The 16962-nt window shown below is 29.0% G+C and overlaps 1 protein-coding gene across 1 annotated transcript; it reads right to left on the bottom strand.

The window, feature by feature from the left end:
* Positions 1-1073: 1073 nt before the first annotated feature.
* On the bottom strand, positions 1074-16509 carry LOC119613209 (calcineurin subunit B type 1). The gene is made up of 4 exons (XM_037969154.1): positions 16057-16509; positions 12101-12140; positions 2980-3278; positions 1074-2075 (listed from the first exon to the last, which is right to left on the bottom strand). Exons 1-4 carry the CDS (start codon positions 16057-16059, stop codon positions 1905-1907), a joined length of 513 nt encoding a protein of 170 aa, XP_037825082.1. The 5' UTR covers positions 16060-16509; the 3' UTR covers positions 1074-1904.
* Between the last annotated feature and the right edge of the window lie 453 nt (positions 16510-16962).

Here is a 16962-nt window from a genome sequence, read left to right as displayed (position 1 = left end):
AACTAGAACTGAACTAGAACTGAACTAGAACTGAACTAGAACTGAACTAGAACTGAACTAGAACTGAACTAGAACTGAACTAGAACTGAACTAGAACTGAACTAGAACTGAACTAGAACTGAACTAGAACTGAACTAGAACTGAACTAGAACTGAACTAGAACTGAACTAGAACTGAACTAGAACTGAACTAGAACTGAACTAGAACTGAACTAGAACTGAACTAGAACTGAACTAGAACTGAACTAGAACTGAACTAGAACTGAACTAGAACTGAACTAGAACTGAACTAGAACTGAACTAGAACTGAACTAGAACTGAACTAGAACTGAACTAGAACTGAGCTAGAACTGAACTAGAATTGAACTAGAATTGAACTAGAACTAAACTAGAACTGAACTAGAACTGAACTCGAACTGAACTAGAACTGAACTAGAACTGAACTAGAACTGAACTAGAACTGAACTAGAACTGAACTAGAACTGAACTAGAACTGAACTAGAACTGAACTAGAACTGAACTAGAACTAGAACTGAACTAGAACTGAACTAGAACTGAACTAGAACTGAACTAGAACAGAACTAGAACAGAACTAGAACAGAACTAGAACTGAACTAGAACTGAACTAGAACTGAACTGGAACAGAACTAGAACTGAACTAGAACTGAAGTAGAACTGAACTAGAACTGAACTAGAACTGAACTAGAACTGAACTAGAACTGAACTAGAACTGAACTAGAACTGAAATAGAATTGAACTAGAACTGATGTAAAACTGAAATATTACTGAACTAGTATTTACTAGAAATTCGTAATTATACTTAATTTCGATTTCTTACTAAAAATTTAAATTGACGTATTTCGAAAAAAGTTTTGTAAATAAGATCGCACTTTTGTTTAAATTACTTTTTCTTTTTTACTCTTGTCTGTGTATAAACTATAATTATAATTCTGTTTCTTATTAGGCAAATATTGGAGTTATTTTAATTAGTTTTATTTAATTAATTTATCATTTGTTTTCATTATTTCAATTGCTAAATGTTAAGATGTTTGCTTGTCTGTATATGTAATTCTGTAAAATGTTCATTAGTTCGTTTATTGCTGATAGTTTTCATTTATAACGTATAAGAATTTAATTTTTTTTTTCATATTTGTTGGGTTTTTTGTTTTATTAAAGTAAATTACTGCAATGTTTTTATTTGTTTGTTTTAAGCTTTTTTATTTTTGTAATTTTTTTTTAATTTTTTAAATAAACATTTGTTTTGTATATTTTTTTTAGGAAATTATAATAAAGACTTTAACAAACTTAATAATATATAAAAATTGAGAAAAAAAATCATTAAAAATAAGGTTTTAAACAAAATAAATAAAGAGGTTTTTTTAAAAACATAAACAAATAAATTTAAGAAAAGTAAATTCCAGTTAAAAAATAGTTGTATGTGTGTATGTAGACATAATAAAAATTAAAACATTTGCATAATTAAAAGAAACCGAGTTTATTATGCAAGTATTAGTAAATAAATTAACGAGTTTCTTGTTGTTTTGGTTTTTTTACTTTAATTAACGAGGATGGAGATTTGTAAAATTCTTGTATTTGTTTCGTTTTGTATTTAACTTTAAATATTTGTTTTTTTATTATAAATTTTTTTAAGATTTTCTTTTTTCTTTGTTTTTTCCCTTAGCAAAAAAAATTTACAATTAAAAATATATAAATATTAATTAGTTAAGTATATTAATTAAAGGGAAGGAGAGGAGGATAGCGACTGCAGGAGAATGAGAGGAAGGGTTATTGAAAGGCAGAGCAGCTGGAGTTGTTTAAAGGATGTAACTTTATTTTAAAGTGTATCAGGAGGGAGTAGGAAGTGTTTGTGGCTTTTATATGTTGAGGAGACACAAATGTACGTTTTTAGACGTCAACAACCATTTTTTTGTGAATATCTGTATTACCGACTACCGAACAAAATTCATCGAATGAAATTTTACCATCTTCATCTTTGTCGGCAAAACAAATTGTTTTATCTACGATTTGTTGTAATTGTGTATCTTTAAGATTATTGCCTACCATCATTTTTAACACCTAAAGAAGATACCAAAAAGATAAAAGAACACAGAAGAAAAAATAAATAGAAATTATTACTACCAAATAGTTGTTCATGTTCTATAGCAGATCCACAAAAGAATAGATAAGACTAGACAATAGACTATATTATATACTAGACTATAGACTAGACTATAGACTAGACGATAGACTAGACTATAGACTAGACTATTGACTAGACTATAGACTAGACTATAGACCAGACTATAGACTAGACTATAGACTAGACTATAGACTACACTATAGACTAGACTATAGACTAGACTATAGACTAGACCATAGACTAGACCATAGACTAGACCATAGACTAGACTATAGACTAGACTACAGACTAGGCTATAGACTAGACTATAGACTAGACTATAGACTAGATTATAGACTAGACTATAGACTAGACTATATACTAGACTATAGACTAGACTATAGACTAGACTATATACTAGACTATAGACTAAACTATAGACTATACTATAGACTAGACTATAGACTAGACTATAGACTAGACTATAGACTAGACTATAGACTAGACTATAGACTAGACTATAGACTAGACTATAGACTAGACTATAGACTAGACTATAGACTAGATTATAGACTAGACTATAGACTAGACTAGACTATAGACTAGACTATAGACTAGACTATAGACTATAGTCTAGACTATAGTCTAGTGACTAGACTAGACTAGACTATAGACTAGAGTATAGACTAGACTATAGACTAAACTATAGACTAGACTATAGACTAGACTACAGACTAGATTATAGACTGGACTATATACTAGACTATAGACAGACTATATACTAAAATATTAACAACAACAGAACATTCTCAACATATTTACAATTTATTTAAAATGAGATTAAATGTCCCATAAACTTACTTGGAATAGTTCACCATTTGATATGTAACCATCATTATCCATATCATAAATACGAAATGCAAAACGTAGTTTTGATAGTTTATCACCTTTAACGCTAAACTGTGATACACCTTGTATGAATTCCTTAAAATCTACCTCACCATTACCATCGGCATCGAAAATATCAATGACACGCTGTACTAAGGGATTCTGTTGTAATTCTGGCAAAGACATAAACTCATCAACACTCAAGGCACCAGAATTATCTAAATCTAGTTTACGAAAACGTTTACCCAAACGACGTATTTCATCGGCATCGACTAGAAAGAAAATTCATTTAAAATATTAATTAAAAATTAAACAAAAACAAATTCTTTAGGTTAATAACAGCGAAAAAAATATACCTATTTGTTACTGTTAGCATTAATTTCGCATTAATGAAAACAATTGTCAAATCTTTTTGACATCTAGCTAGAAAACAAACTAAATTTGTTTGGCTGAGTAATCAGCAGTGATTTCTATGCTAGACAAAATATACTATGTACTAGACAATTTTTACTTAGGTTTAGACATTTATTTTACTTATACACTACAAGTGGATTGAATAAGTTTAAAAAGATGGAAATTTTAAAATTTCTAACAAAATCCTTAACTTAGTAATTGTAGAATATGTGTCAGTGTACATCAAATGTAATGGTACAAATGTGAAATGTTATTGAACTGTCAGCAGTGGTAACTTTTTCTAATATGTATAACTTTTTAATGTAGTGCTAAATAATATCACATTATGTTGATATGAAATATGTAAGTACATTTTATATCAAGATTACACTGATAGGAAATTAAGGTAAAGAAAAAAACTATAATGACATGTTAAATGTTTATTTTCCTTTAGACACGTTATTAAAAGAAAATGCCTTTTTTTATTATACTTAAAAGTAAAATGTTACTGAACTTAAGTTTATAATATAAATCGAAAAAATAGAAATACTATAGTTAATTTGTTGACATTGTTTTTATTTCTTTTTTTTTTGCCTAAATACATATAAAAACAAAACAAATATTTATACCACAGAAAAGAAGTGGGAAAAGAGAAAAATATTTAAAAGAACCAAACAAAATGTTCATATGTATTATAAAAAGACAATAAATAATAATATTTTCTACAGTAAAATAAAATCAAAACCAATGCCAAGGCAAAATACACTTAAAAATATCTTGTTCATGTAGATTAGGGGGAAAATTTTTTCTTCTTCATATGTAATCAAAATGGAACTCTTTAAAGAAATTACAACTATTTTTTAGTGAATATTTGAAGTCTAGTCTATAGTCTAGTCTATAGTCTAGTCTATAGTCTGGTCTATCTATAGTCTGGTCTAGTCTATAGTCTAGTCAATAGTTTAGTCTATAGTTTAGTCTATAGTTTAGTCTAGTCTATAGTCTACTCTATAGTCTAGTCTATAGTCTAGTCTATAGTCTAGTCTATAGTCTAGTCTATAGTCTACTCTATAGTCTACTCTATAGTCTAGTCTATAGTCTAGTCTATAGTCTACTCTATAGTCTAGTCTATAGTCTAGTCTATAGTCTAGTCTATAGTCTAGTCTATAGTCTAGTCTATAGTCTAGTCTATAGTCTAGTCTATAGTCTAGTCTATAGTCTAGTCTATAGTCTAGTCTATAGTCTAGTCTATAGTCTAGTCTATAGTCTAGTCTATAGTCTAGTCTATAGTCTAGTCTATAGTCTAGTCTATAGTCTAGTCTATAGTCTAGTCTATAGTCTAGTCTATAGTCTAGTCTATAGTCTAGTCTATAGTCTATAGTCTAGTCTATAGTCTAGTCTATAGTCTAGTCTATAGTCTAGTCTATAGTCTAGTCCAGGGGTCGGCAAACTTTTGAGTCGGAAGAGCCAAAATTTACAGTTTACAAAACATATGTTTTAAAAGAGCCACAAAATTTTTGTTTATTAAAACTTTAAAAATCTTCATATGAAATCCAAAAAGCCCTAAGTTACAAAAAAATCAAAATCAACTTTTTGATTGGTTATGACACACCCTATCAAAATACATGTTCCTGCTAAATTTTACACTCCTACAATTAAAATCAGCGTCCCTATCAAAAAAATTCTAAAAGGTTATGTTCTAAAATTACCTTAAAATTCATGAAAATTTTAAATTTTTAACTTCGAAACTGTGAAATGTTATAAATTGGCATCAAATAAAACAAAAATGGCACTTTTAGCGAATCCTTGTAATATAGAGATTATTTTAACAGTTTTAGAATTTTTTCAAAGAAAAATTCCAATTTCCGAAAATCTTTATGAAAACAAAGAAGCCTTATGACTTCTATGTTTCGGCCTATTTGACCAACAAACCCCGATTTGAATTTAGTTGAAATACTTTATGAATTCACTTCAAAAACATAATTTTTGATTTAATTATCTACAGGACATTCTGCAAGGAATCTTTCTTATAGATTTTTGACTACAAATACTTTTTGAATTTTTATGTGTCATTCAAATGCATTTTTTAAAAATATAGAAGTTTATTAGAGTAGGGTGACAGTGTTATAATTTAAAAGGCTTTTCGAAGTATATCAGGAAATGTAAAAATAACGAAAATTGATGATGCAGCTAATACAGCATAAAGTAATATATTAATTTGGCGGCAATCAAGATAAAGTTTTTTTATGCATACAGAAATTATATTGTGATGTATTGCGGACATCGAACCATATTTTACCAAACCCAATATAAGGTCCTTTTCAGAAAATGACTAACGATCATAATTGACTTAACAGTAGCAATAAACAAAAAATAAACAACTTTTATAAGGACCAATATCTATCTTCCAAATTTGATTTTAACGCTCATAACTGTCTTAATAATAGATGTATTATGACGACATTCAACACAAACAAGAACAAAAATATCTTTACCAAATTTGGTGACTATCGACTCATAATTGATCCTACCACCATATATGATCAGCACTAGAAAATTACCCTATCGCTCTTAAGTGACTTAATAATAGCAGTAAGCGACGAAATTTTACACAAACAAGTTTTATAAAAACAAAATTTCTCGACCAAATTTTAAGAGGATCCGAACATAATTGACCAATCCCCTTTTATAAGGTCTACTTCGGAAAATGACTCTAACGCTCATAACTGATTTAATAATACATCTTAGTATAGCGACGCAATTCGACACAAACAAGTATTATAGGAAGAAAAATCTCTCTCCAAAATTTTTTAATGATCAATTCATTGTTGACTTTAACGCTCATAACAGGCTTAATAATACCAGCATAGTTGTGAAATTCGTCATAAACAAATTTATAGAAACAAAAATATCTGTACCAAATTTAATAAGATGGGTTCCGAATTGATACTACCAACCAACACCCAATATTGAAGTTTTCAAATAGACCAAGTTTTTAGTATTTAACTGTATCCAAACTCTCCACATTATTAATTAATTAATTAATTACGATACTTTCAATTTCCAAAAAAATATGTTTTAATTCGAAAAACATGAAAATTTCGAAATGTACGATTATGATTTACATCTTATCTAATGGCACTTCGTAGGAGCGCTCATGATGCCCCATTCGTTTATAGTGAACTTTTCAATTAAAAATTTAAAGAATTAAACATTTTCTTACTTATACATGGAACAAATTCAGTGGGAGAGATAGGTTTGTATGGCTTTAGAAAGTTTCACAAACGACTCTAAACATTCATTTGTTAGTTGGCTTTTTACCTAACTCTATCAACTGGCTTTTAAACTTTGACTATTTTCCATAACCAAAGCTTTACTTTTTAAATTGATCAACTGCATTTCTAGAGATCCAGTACCAATTCCAAATGGCACAATGGTAAATAAAAGCAAGAAAATTACTGAAAACTAATTGTTTTGTTTTCGTTCTTTCTCGCCCAAAAAGAATTTGCTTGATTTTGCTTACGTACAAAAGGATTAAACAAAGATGAAAAGTTGTGTATATTGTAGAAACGTTTGCGAATTGTTTTGTTAGTTTTAACAAACACTGCTCGTTAATCGATTCAGAAAGATTTTAAAATATATAAATATTTGTTTATAAAATAAGAAAATGTTTATGAAACTAAAGAGCCACAGCTCCACATCCAAAGAGCCGCATTTGGCTCGCGAGCCGTAGTTTGCCGAACCCCTGGTCTAGTCTATAGTCTAGTCTATAGTCTAGTCTATAGTCTAGTCTAGTCTAGTCTATAGTCTAGTCTATAGTCTAGTCTATAGTCTAGTCTATAGTCTAGTCTATAGTCTAGTCTATAGTCTAGTCTATAGTCTAGTCTATAGTCTAGTCTATAGTCTAGTCTATAGTCTAGTCTATAGTCTAGTCTATAGTCTAGTCTATAGTCTAGTCTATAGTCTAGTCTATAGTCTAGTCTATAGTCTAGTCTATAGTCTAGTCTATAGTCTAGTCTATAGTCTAGTCTATAGTCTAGTCTATAGTCTAGTCTATAGTCTAGTCTATAGTCTAGTCTATAGTCTAGTCTATAGTCTAGTCTATAGTCTAGTCTATAGTCTAGTCTATAGTCTAGTCTATAGTCTAGTCTATAGTCTAGTCTAGTCTATAGTCTAGTCTAGTCTATAGTCTAGTCTATAGTCTAGTCTATAGTCTAGTCTATAGTCTAGTCTATAGTCTAGTCTATAGTCTAGTCTATAGTCTAGTCTATAGTCTAGTCTATAGTCTAGTCTATAGTCTAGTCTATAGTCTAGTCTATAGTCTAGTCTATAGTCTAGTCTATAGTCTAGTCTATAGTCTAGTCTATAGTCTAGTCTATAGTCTAGTCTATAGTCTAGTCTATAGTCTAGTCTATAGTCTAGTCTATAGTCTAGTCTATAGTCTAGTCTATAGTCTAGTCTATAGTCTAGTCTATAGTCTAGTCTATAGTCTAGTCTATAGTCTAGTCTATAGTCTAGTCTATAGTCTAGTCTATAGTCTAGTCTAGTCTAGTCTATAGTCTAGTCTAGTCTAGTCTATAGTCTAGTCTATAGTCTAGTCTATAGTCTAGTCTAAGTCTAGTCTATAGTCTAGTCTAGTCTATAGTCTAGTCTATAGTCTAGTCTATAGTCTAGTCTATAGTCTAGTCTATAGTCTAGTCTATAGTCTAGTCTATGTCTAGTCTATAGTCTAGTCTATAGTCTAGTCTATAGTCTAGTCTATAGTCTAGTCTATAGTCTAGTCTATAGTCTAGTCTATAGTCTAGTCTATAGTCTAGTCTATAGTCTAGTCTATAGTCTAGTCTATAGTCTAGTCTATAGTCTAGTCTATAGTCTAGTCTATAGTCTAGTCTATAGTCTAGTCTATAGTCTAGTCTATAGTCTAGTCTATAGTCTAGTCTATAGTCTAGTCTATAGTCTAGTCTATAGTCTAGTCTATAGTCTAGTCTATAGTCTAGTCTATAGTCTAGTCTATAGTCTAGTCTATAGTCTAGTCTTAGTCTAGTCTATAGTCTAGTCTAATGTCTAGTCTATAGTCTAGTCTATAGTCTAGTCTATAGTCTAGTCCTATAGTTATCTATAGTCTAGTCTAGTCTAGTCTAGTCTAGTCCTAGTCTATAGTCTATCTAGTCTATAGTCTAGTCTATAGTCTAGTCTATAGTCTAGTCTATAGTCTAGTCTATAGTCTAGTCTATAGTCTAGTCTATAGTCTAGTCTAGCTAGTCATAGTCTAGTCTATTAGTCTAGTCTAGTCTAGTCTAGTCTATAGTCTAGTCTATAGTCTAGTCTATAGTCTAGTCTATAGTCTAGTCTATAGTCTAGTCTATAGTCCCTAGTCTATAGTCTAGTCTATAGTCTAGTCTATAGTCTAGTCTATAGTCTAGTCTATATCTAGTCTATAGTCTAGTCTATAGTCTAGTCTATAGTCTAGTCTATAGTCTAGTCTATAGTCTAGTCTATAGTCTAGTCTATAGTCTAGTCTATAGTCTAGTCTATAGTCTAGTCTAGTCTATAGTCTAGTCTATAGTCTAGTCTATAGTCTAGTCTATAGTCTAGTCTATAGTCTAGTCTATAGTCTAGTCTATAGTCTAGTCTATAGTCTAGTCTATAGTCTAGTCTATAGTCTAGTCTATAGTCTAGTCTATAGTCTAGTCTATAGTCTAGTCTATAGTCTAGTCTATAGTCTAGTCTATAGTCTAGTCTAGTCTAGTCTATAGTCTAGTCTATAGTCTAGTCTATAGTCTAGTCTATAGTCTAGTCTATAGTCTAGTCTATAGTCTAGTCTATAGTCTAGTCTATAGTCTAGTCTATAGTCTAGTCTATAGTCTAGTCTATAGTCTAGTCTATAGTCTAGTCTATAGTCTAGTCTATAGTCTAGTCTATAGTCTAGTCTATAGTCTAGTCTATAGTCTAGTCTATAGTCTAGTCTATAGTCTAGTCTATAGCCTAGTCTATAGTCTAGTCTATAGCCTAGTCTATAGTCTAGTCTATAGCCTAGTCTATAGTCTAGTCTATAGCCTAGTCTATAGTCTAGTCTATAGCCTAGTCTATAGTCTAGTCTATAGTCTAGTCTATACTCTAGTCTATAGTCTAGTCTATAGTCTAGTCTATAGTCTAGTCTATAGTCTAGTCTATAGTCTTGTCTATAGTCTTGTCTATAGTCTAGTCTATAGTCTAGTCTATAGTCTAGTCTATAGTCTAGTCTATAGACTAGTCTAGTCTATAGTCTAGTCTATAGTCTAGTCTATAGTCTAGTCTATAGTCTAGTCTATAGTCTAGTCTATAGTCTAGTCTATAGTCTAGTCTATAGTCTAGTCTATAGTCTAGTCTATAGTCTAGTCTATAGTCTAGTCTATAGTCTAGTCTATAGTCTAGTCTATAGTCTAGTCTATAGTCTAGTCTATAGTCTAGTCTATAGTCTAGTCTATAGTCTAGTCTATAGTCTAGTCTATAGTCTAGTCTATAGTCTAGTCTATAGTCTAGTCTATAGTCTAGTCTATAGTCTAGTCTATAGTATAGTCTATAGTATAGTCTATAGTCTAGTCTATAGTCTAGTCTATCTAGTCTATAGTCTAGTCTATAGTCTAGTCTATAGTCTAGTCTATAGTCTAGTCTATAGTCTAGTCTATAGTCTAGTCTATAGTCTAGTCTATAGTCTAGTCTATAGTCTAGTCTATAGTCTAGTCTATAGTCTAGTCTATAGTCTAGTCTATAGTCTAGTCTATAGTCTAGTCTATAGTCTAGTCTATAGTCTAGTCTATAGTCTAGTCTATAGTCTAGTCTATAGTCTAGTCTATAGTCTAGTCTATAGTCTAGTCTATAGTCTAGTCTATAGTCTAGTCTATAGTCTAGTCTATAGTCTAGTCTATAGTCTAGTCTATAGTCTAGTCTATAGTCTAGTCTTAGTCTAGTCTATAGTCTAGTCTATAGTCTAGTCTATAGTCTAGTCTATAGTCTAGTCAATAGTCTAGTCTATAGTCTAGTCTATAGTCTAGTCTATAGTCTAGTCTATAGTCTAGTCTATAGTCTAGTCTATAGTCTAGTCTATAGTCTAGTCTATAGTCTAGTCTATAGTCTAGTCTATAGTCTAGTCTATAGTCTAGTCTATAGTCTAGTCTATAGTCTAGTCTATAGTTTAGTCTATAGTCTAGTCTATAGTCTAGTCTAAAGTCTAGTCTATAGTCTAGTCTATAGTCTAGTCAATAGTCTAGTCGATAGTCTAGTCTATAGTCTAGTCAATAGTCTAGTCGATAGTCTAGTCGATAGTCTAGTCTATAGTCTAGTCTATAGTCTAGTCTATAGTCTAGTCTATAGTCTAGTCTATAGTCTAGTCTATAGTCTAGTCTATAGTCTAGTCTATAGTCTAGTCTATAGTCTAGTCTATAGTCTAGTCTATAGTATAGTCTAGTCTATAGTCTAGTCTATAGTCTAGTCTATAGTCTAGTCTATAGTCTAGTCTATAGTCTAGTCTATAGTATAGTCTAGTCTATAGCCTAGTCTATAGTCTAGTCTATAGTCTAGTCTATAGTCTAGTCTCTTCTGGTATATAGTCTAGTCTATACTCTAGTCTAATTTTTAAACAATTCATTATCACGTGCAGTTAGTACCAATATTTAGTTATACCCCTAATATAAAAATATATTTGTTTATACACTTAAAAGAACCTTTTACTAAATACTGTAAAATTTACAAACATATCATTTCATTTGCATATTTATCTTTGTAAATATTTTAAATATTTCAATAATTTGCTATTTACAAATAAATGCACAAATGTCAAAAACTTAAAATATAAATGAAACTAACATTTGAAATAATTTACAAACGTTTAATTTTTATAGCGCCACTTTTATGTCTCTTTGAAATATGTATCTATAGAAAAAAAATATAATTTGTTTATTAAAATTAAATATATTTAACATTGTGCTAAACAATAAAAAATACGAAAAACATGTATTTATTTCTTGATTAACAAATTTAGATATTTATTTCGAAATTGTCACAAGACTTTATTTCTGAAAAAACAATAAACAACGTAATGACATTGGTAATTAACTCATTAAGAGTCGACATTGTGTTTTTGCAAGCTTCTGGTCCTTAATTTTATGATATTTTGCAATATCGGGCATATAGTTATCTTGCTAGCCACTGTATTTCAAATGAAAGTTCTCTCAAATGTCTTTCTTTTACAGTTCAAGTTATATTGTGAAATATGTATGAGTACGAAAGATAATTTTTTCAATATTGTAATCCATAATTTGAATCTTAAAGGAATCTGGGATATTTATAAATTTATTTTCTACAAATAGTTAGACAAACATTGTCAGCTAAATCGACTTTGCTATCTATAAGGTTCAGAACATAAATACTTATTTTGTAAAATATATTAAATAGTGACATTTACAAAGGAAATACTGAAATTATAAAGACGGTTCCCAAGCAAGTGGAGGGTATAAAAAATACTATTAAATAAGATAGTGGCCTATTTGTAATTGCGTTTGTCTATCTGTTCGTTTGTCTATGGGAGGTGCTAAAGGGTTGAAATTTTACACTAACATTCTCTATTGCTGCAATTTATTGGGGCAAAATCGACCCTTTCCCATCAGAAAATTACTTTAACATTTATAAATTGCTTAAAAATACAAGTAATAATAGTAATACTTACAGTTGGAGCACATCTCCATTGGCAGAGAAGTTTCATTTCCCTGTAAATGAGAAATACATAAAATAAATTTAATAAATTTTAATATTGTATGGAAATTTTTTTAATAACTATCGAAAATGTATTAGTTCTATAACTAGTTGTAGAACTCATTATTTTAGCATGTACTGATTCTAGTTTGGAGTTGTTCGAAATTGTGACCTTCTGGTGAAGCTTTATAGAGAACACACTTGTTCTTTGAAACGGTTGTGGGACCAGTTCTTAATACAATGATTTCTCGGAAATAGTTCTAAGGATGCGATTTTTTCGTAATTATCTATCTATCTATCTATCTATCTATCTATCTATCTATCTATCTATCTATCTATCTATCCATCTATCTATCTATCTATCTATCTATCTATCTATCTATCTATCTATCTATCTATCTATCTATCTATCTATCTATCTATCTATCTATCTATCTATCTATCTATCTATCTATCTTTCTATCTATCTATCTATCTATCTATCTATCTATCTATCTATCTATCTATCTATCTATCTATCGATCTATCTATCTATCTATCTATCTATCTATCTATCTATCTATCTATCTATCTATCTATCTATCTATCTATCTATCTATCTATCTATCTATCTATCTGTCTATCTATCTATCTATCTATCTATCTATCTATCTATCTATCTATCTATATATCATCTATATTGTAAATTCTACTCTTACCAAGTATTTTGGTGTTAAGTAAAGTTAATTATTGCTGTTTTAGAGCGGGTTTTTGAGTCGACAATCAAATGCCAATTAATAATCAGATTAGTTAATCTAAACATAAATTTAATCTGATGTTAATCCCCTTTGATGTTTTTGTGTACAAAATTAAACTTCGCAGTGTTCCCATACAAAACAACAGAAAATGTCACTGATTGTTATCAAAACAATGCATGTTTTATAAAAAAGAAGAAGACAATTGTAAATTGAATATGAAAATAAATGAAAACTTAAATTTAAAACAAAAAAAATGTATTTTGAGTGGGCATAATTTTTACTAATTAATAAACAGAACATTTTAATGTTTATATGTATTTATAAAAATTGTATTAATTTTTTTGCATCAGCTGTTTACACTTTTGCATTTCATGCTTAAGCTTAAACCACCTCCATTGGGCGCTTAAACTTGAAAACAAAATTAACTAATTGAGTACTCAAAGACAACTTTCGAGGATTAATTTTAATTTTCTCTAATCTTTCACCTAAAGATTGGCCCTTAATGATTTAATACTTTTTATTAAAAGAACAGAAGTTATGCGGTTTTTTATACTATAAATATATATACCTATAAATATACAAACTGTAATTTTCGATCTATCTATCTATCTATCTATCTATCTATCTATCTATCTATCTATCTATCTATCTATCTATCTATCTATCTATCTATCTATCTATCTGTCTATCTATCTATCTATCTATCTATCTATCTATCTATCTATCTATCTATCTATCTATCTATCTATCTATCTATCTATATATCATCTATATTGTAAATTCTACTCTTACCAAGTATTTTGGTGTTAAGTAAAGTTAATTATTGCTGTTTTAGAGCGGGTTTTTGAGTCGACAATCAAATGCCAATTAATAATCAGATTAGTTAATCTAAACATAAATTTAATCTGATGTTAATCCCCTTTGATGTTTTTGTGTACAAAATTAAACTTCGCAGTGTTCCCATACAAAACAACAGAAAATGTCACTGATTGTTATCAAAACAATGCATGTTTTATAAAAAAGAAGAAGACAATTGTAAATTGAATATGAAAATAAATGAAAACTTAAATTTAAAACAAAAAAAATGTATTTTGAGTGGGCATAATTTTTACTAATTAATAAATAGAACATTTTAATGTTTATATGTATTTATAAAAATTGTATTAATTTTTTTGCATCAGCTGTTTACACTTTTGCATTTCATGCTTAAGCTTAAACCACCTCCATTGGGCGCTTAAACTTGAAAACAAAATTAACTAATTGAGTACTCAAAGACAACTTTCGAGGATTAATTTTAATTTTCTCTAATCTTTCACCTAAAGATTGGCCCTTAATGATTTAATACTTTTTATTAAAAGAACAGAAGTTATGCGGTTTTTTATACTATAAATATATATACCTATAAATATACAAACTGTAATTTTAATCCAAAATAAGTAGAAACACATCACAATTACTATTGAACTTATTGTTCAGTCAGCTCAACATTGAGCTGAAGTTATATCCTTTAATGAAAAAAGTTTCATAAAAACACTAAATTTAACATACATATTAATGTCAGTATGTATGTATGTATGTATGTATATTATGAACGACTATGTTAATAAATGTTGAAACATGTTTGTTGTAAAAGGCTAGCAGCAGAATTCAATATAAAAAAGAGTATAAACAAATAAGTTTATCTAGTATATTTTCTTTTAGCTGCTGCTGCTGCAATACACTTTGATGATGTTACATGTATACAAAATTTGTGTGATTATAAAGAAAATGAAAACACTAACAAGAAATGAAATTAAACTTAGACATCATATAGTTTAATGGTCCCCAAGGTAATAAAATAAGCAAATTAAAGTATATGTTTAAATATAAGGCGTTGACGATTATATTATACCCTATAGCTATGTTTAAACGAAGAAACTGTTTGAGTAGCCAAACATATACAATAGGGTGGTTTCTAAGCAATATTCACAGACTAAGAATAAATTGTATTATAGACTTGGCTATTGAATTGGCTATAGACTAGACTTTAGACAAGATTATATTCAAGACTATAAACTACAATATATACTATACTAAAGACTAGACTAGAATATAGACTAGAAAATGCACAATAGACTAGACTAGAACTAGACTATCAACTATAGACTAAAGACTAGATTATAGACTAAACTGTAGACTACACTATAGATTAAACTTCACATTAGACTTTAGACTAAGTTGACTATTATTCCATAAGTTTGTGAACCAATTTGTCAATAGTCCATACACTTGACCATAATTAGGCTATAATCTAGTCTAAAGTCAAATAATACTCAAAACACTAGACCTTAGTCTGCATAAAATTGATATATTGCTGAATTTCTAAATATTTTATAAAAAAAAATATATATCAATAATCCTATAAAAAGTTATTATTATATAAAAATTGCAGTTTTCCAAGACTGATATGGGGTATAAAAACAAATACATATTTTCATGGCAGTATTTATTAAATTTTGGAGTTATATCTATGTCATCGAGTATACTAATGTATACATGAATGTACATAACGAAAAGAAAAAGAGTCATGGACACAAAACTTTTGAAAATGTGTGCCACTTCAATTGTGTTCTAATTTAAAGGATTTTCATAAAATTTTCTTTATTACATTTGTTCATACAGTCTGCATTATTAAAAGAGCTATTTTATATGGCCTTAAAAGGAATATAAAGACAAAATAATGTAAAGTCATAAACCTAAGAAATAGGCCACAAAAATTTGAGATATATAAAAAGCTAGGCTTAGCTAATTTGCCAGTTTCTTAGGCTAAAACACAGGGCAAATGCTAAAGAATGTCTAGCTCGCCACTGCCTAAACTGAAACAAAAATGCAGAAAATAAAAAAATAGTCGTCATCGTCGTCTATACTATGGCAATGTAGAGTTTTTATATATTTATTCATTTTTTTGTTTCGTTCATGCGTAGGGGGAGGCAGAAAAAGTGGACTGAAATTGTTGGCAGTCCCCTTATACAGGTGGCAATAGTGGTTGTATTTTTTTCTTCATATAATTTTTCGTGGCCCAAATTTTGTAGCCAACAAATTCCTATACGTAACGAATCATATGGGAACAACCAATAAATAACTTAAAACAATAATATAATTTTAAAAATATAAATAATTTTCACAAAAATATAATTGCTAAAATTGTAATTACCATTTTGTTTTGTTTTTAAGTACTGTTCCGTTGAAAAATAAATTTGTAGTTGATAAAAATTAACCAGATATATTTTTTGGCTTTTTTTTCTCTTTTTTTAATATAATTTCACAAAATATACGCAAAAATCTGCGCTAAATTTCACTTTGGTGTGTGTCACTTTTTTTTTAGCAGTAGCAGCAGCAGAAACGGAGCAACACCACTGAAAGAGAACACTTTTTTCTTTTACTTCTTTGGTTTATTTTTTGCTTTTTACTTTAATTAATTTTTGCTATTTAATAGAAAATATATGTATTATTTAATTTAAATTTAAACGGCAACTAGCTAAATTGCCCGTTATTAAAAAATTTTATAATTTTATAGAATTTATTATATTCGAATTGGATTTTTTCTTGGTATGTCTTTTTTTTATTCCGTTGTTCGATATACACAAAAATGGCGATAAGAATACAAAGTTGCTGAAAATTTTTCTTAACGCCGTTATAAGCATATTTTTCATTGACACAATGTCACTGGCATTCACAATAACTCAATAGGAATATTATTATTGTGATTTAAGTCTCAATATATATTTAGCGAATATCAATGGAAAAATAATATTTTTAAATTTAGAAAAAACACAGTTTCTCCAGCTTAGACTTGTATATATATTTTAACCTCATATTTACATATATAAAACATTATGTATATTAACACATACCATGTAAATAAATTTTGACAATTTTTAAGAGTTGATAGCCTTTTTTAATTGTAAGTCTAGAATTTCTGGGATCTATCTCGATCGGGTTCAGCTAATATAAAAAAATTAAATAGGGAAATCCCTTTTTATAACTTTCCATATGTAGGCAGCTTTAATAAAATCTATAATAAAAAAATCGCAAAATTATCATTACTAGCTAACATTGC

The sequence above is a fragment of the Lucilia sericata genome, unplaced genomic scaffold (assembly GCF_015586225.1).
Source record: "Lucilia sericata isolate MDLA Ls3-8-SP2 unplaced genomic scaffold, ASM1558622v1 Contig002011F_arrow, whole genome shotgun sequence".
NCBI lineage: Eukaryota > Metazoa > Arthropoda > Insecta > Diptera > Calliphoridae > Lucilia > Lucilia sericata.
This window is presented reverse-complemented; position numbering and strand designations above follow the sequence as displayed.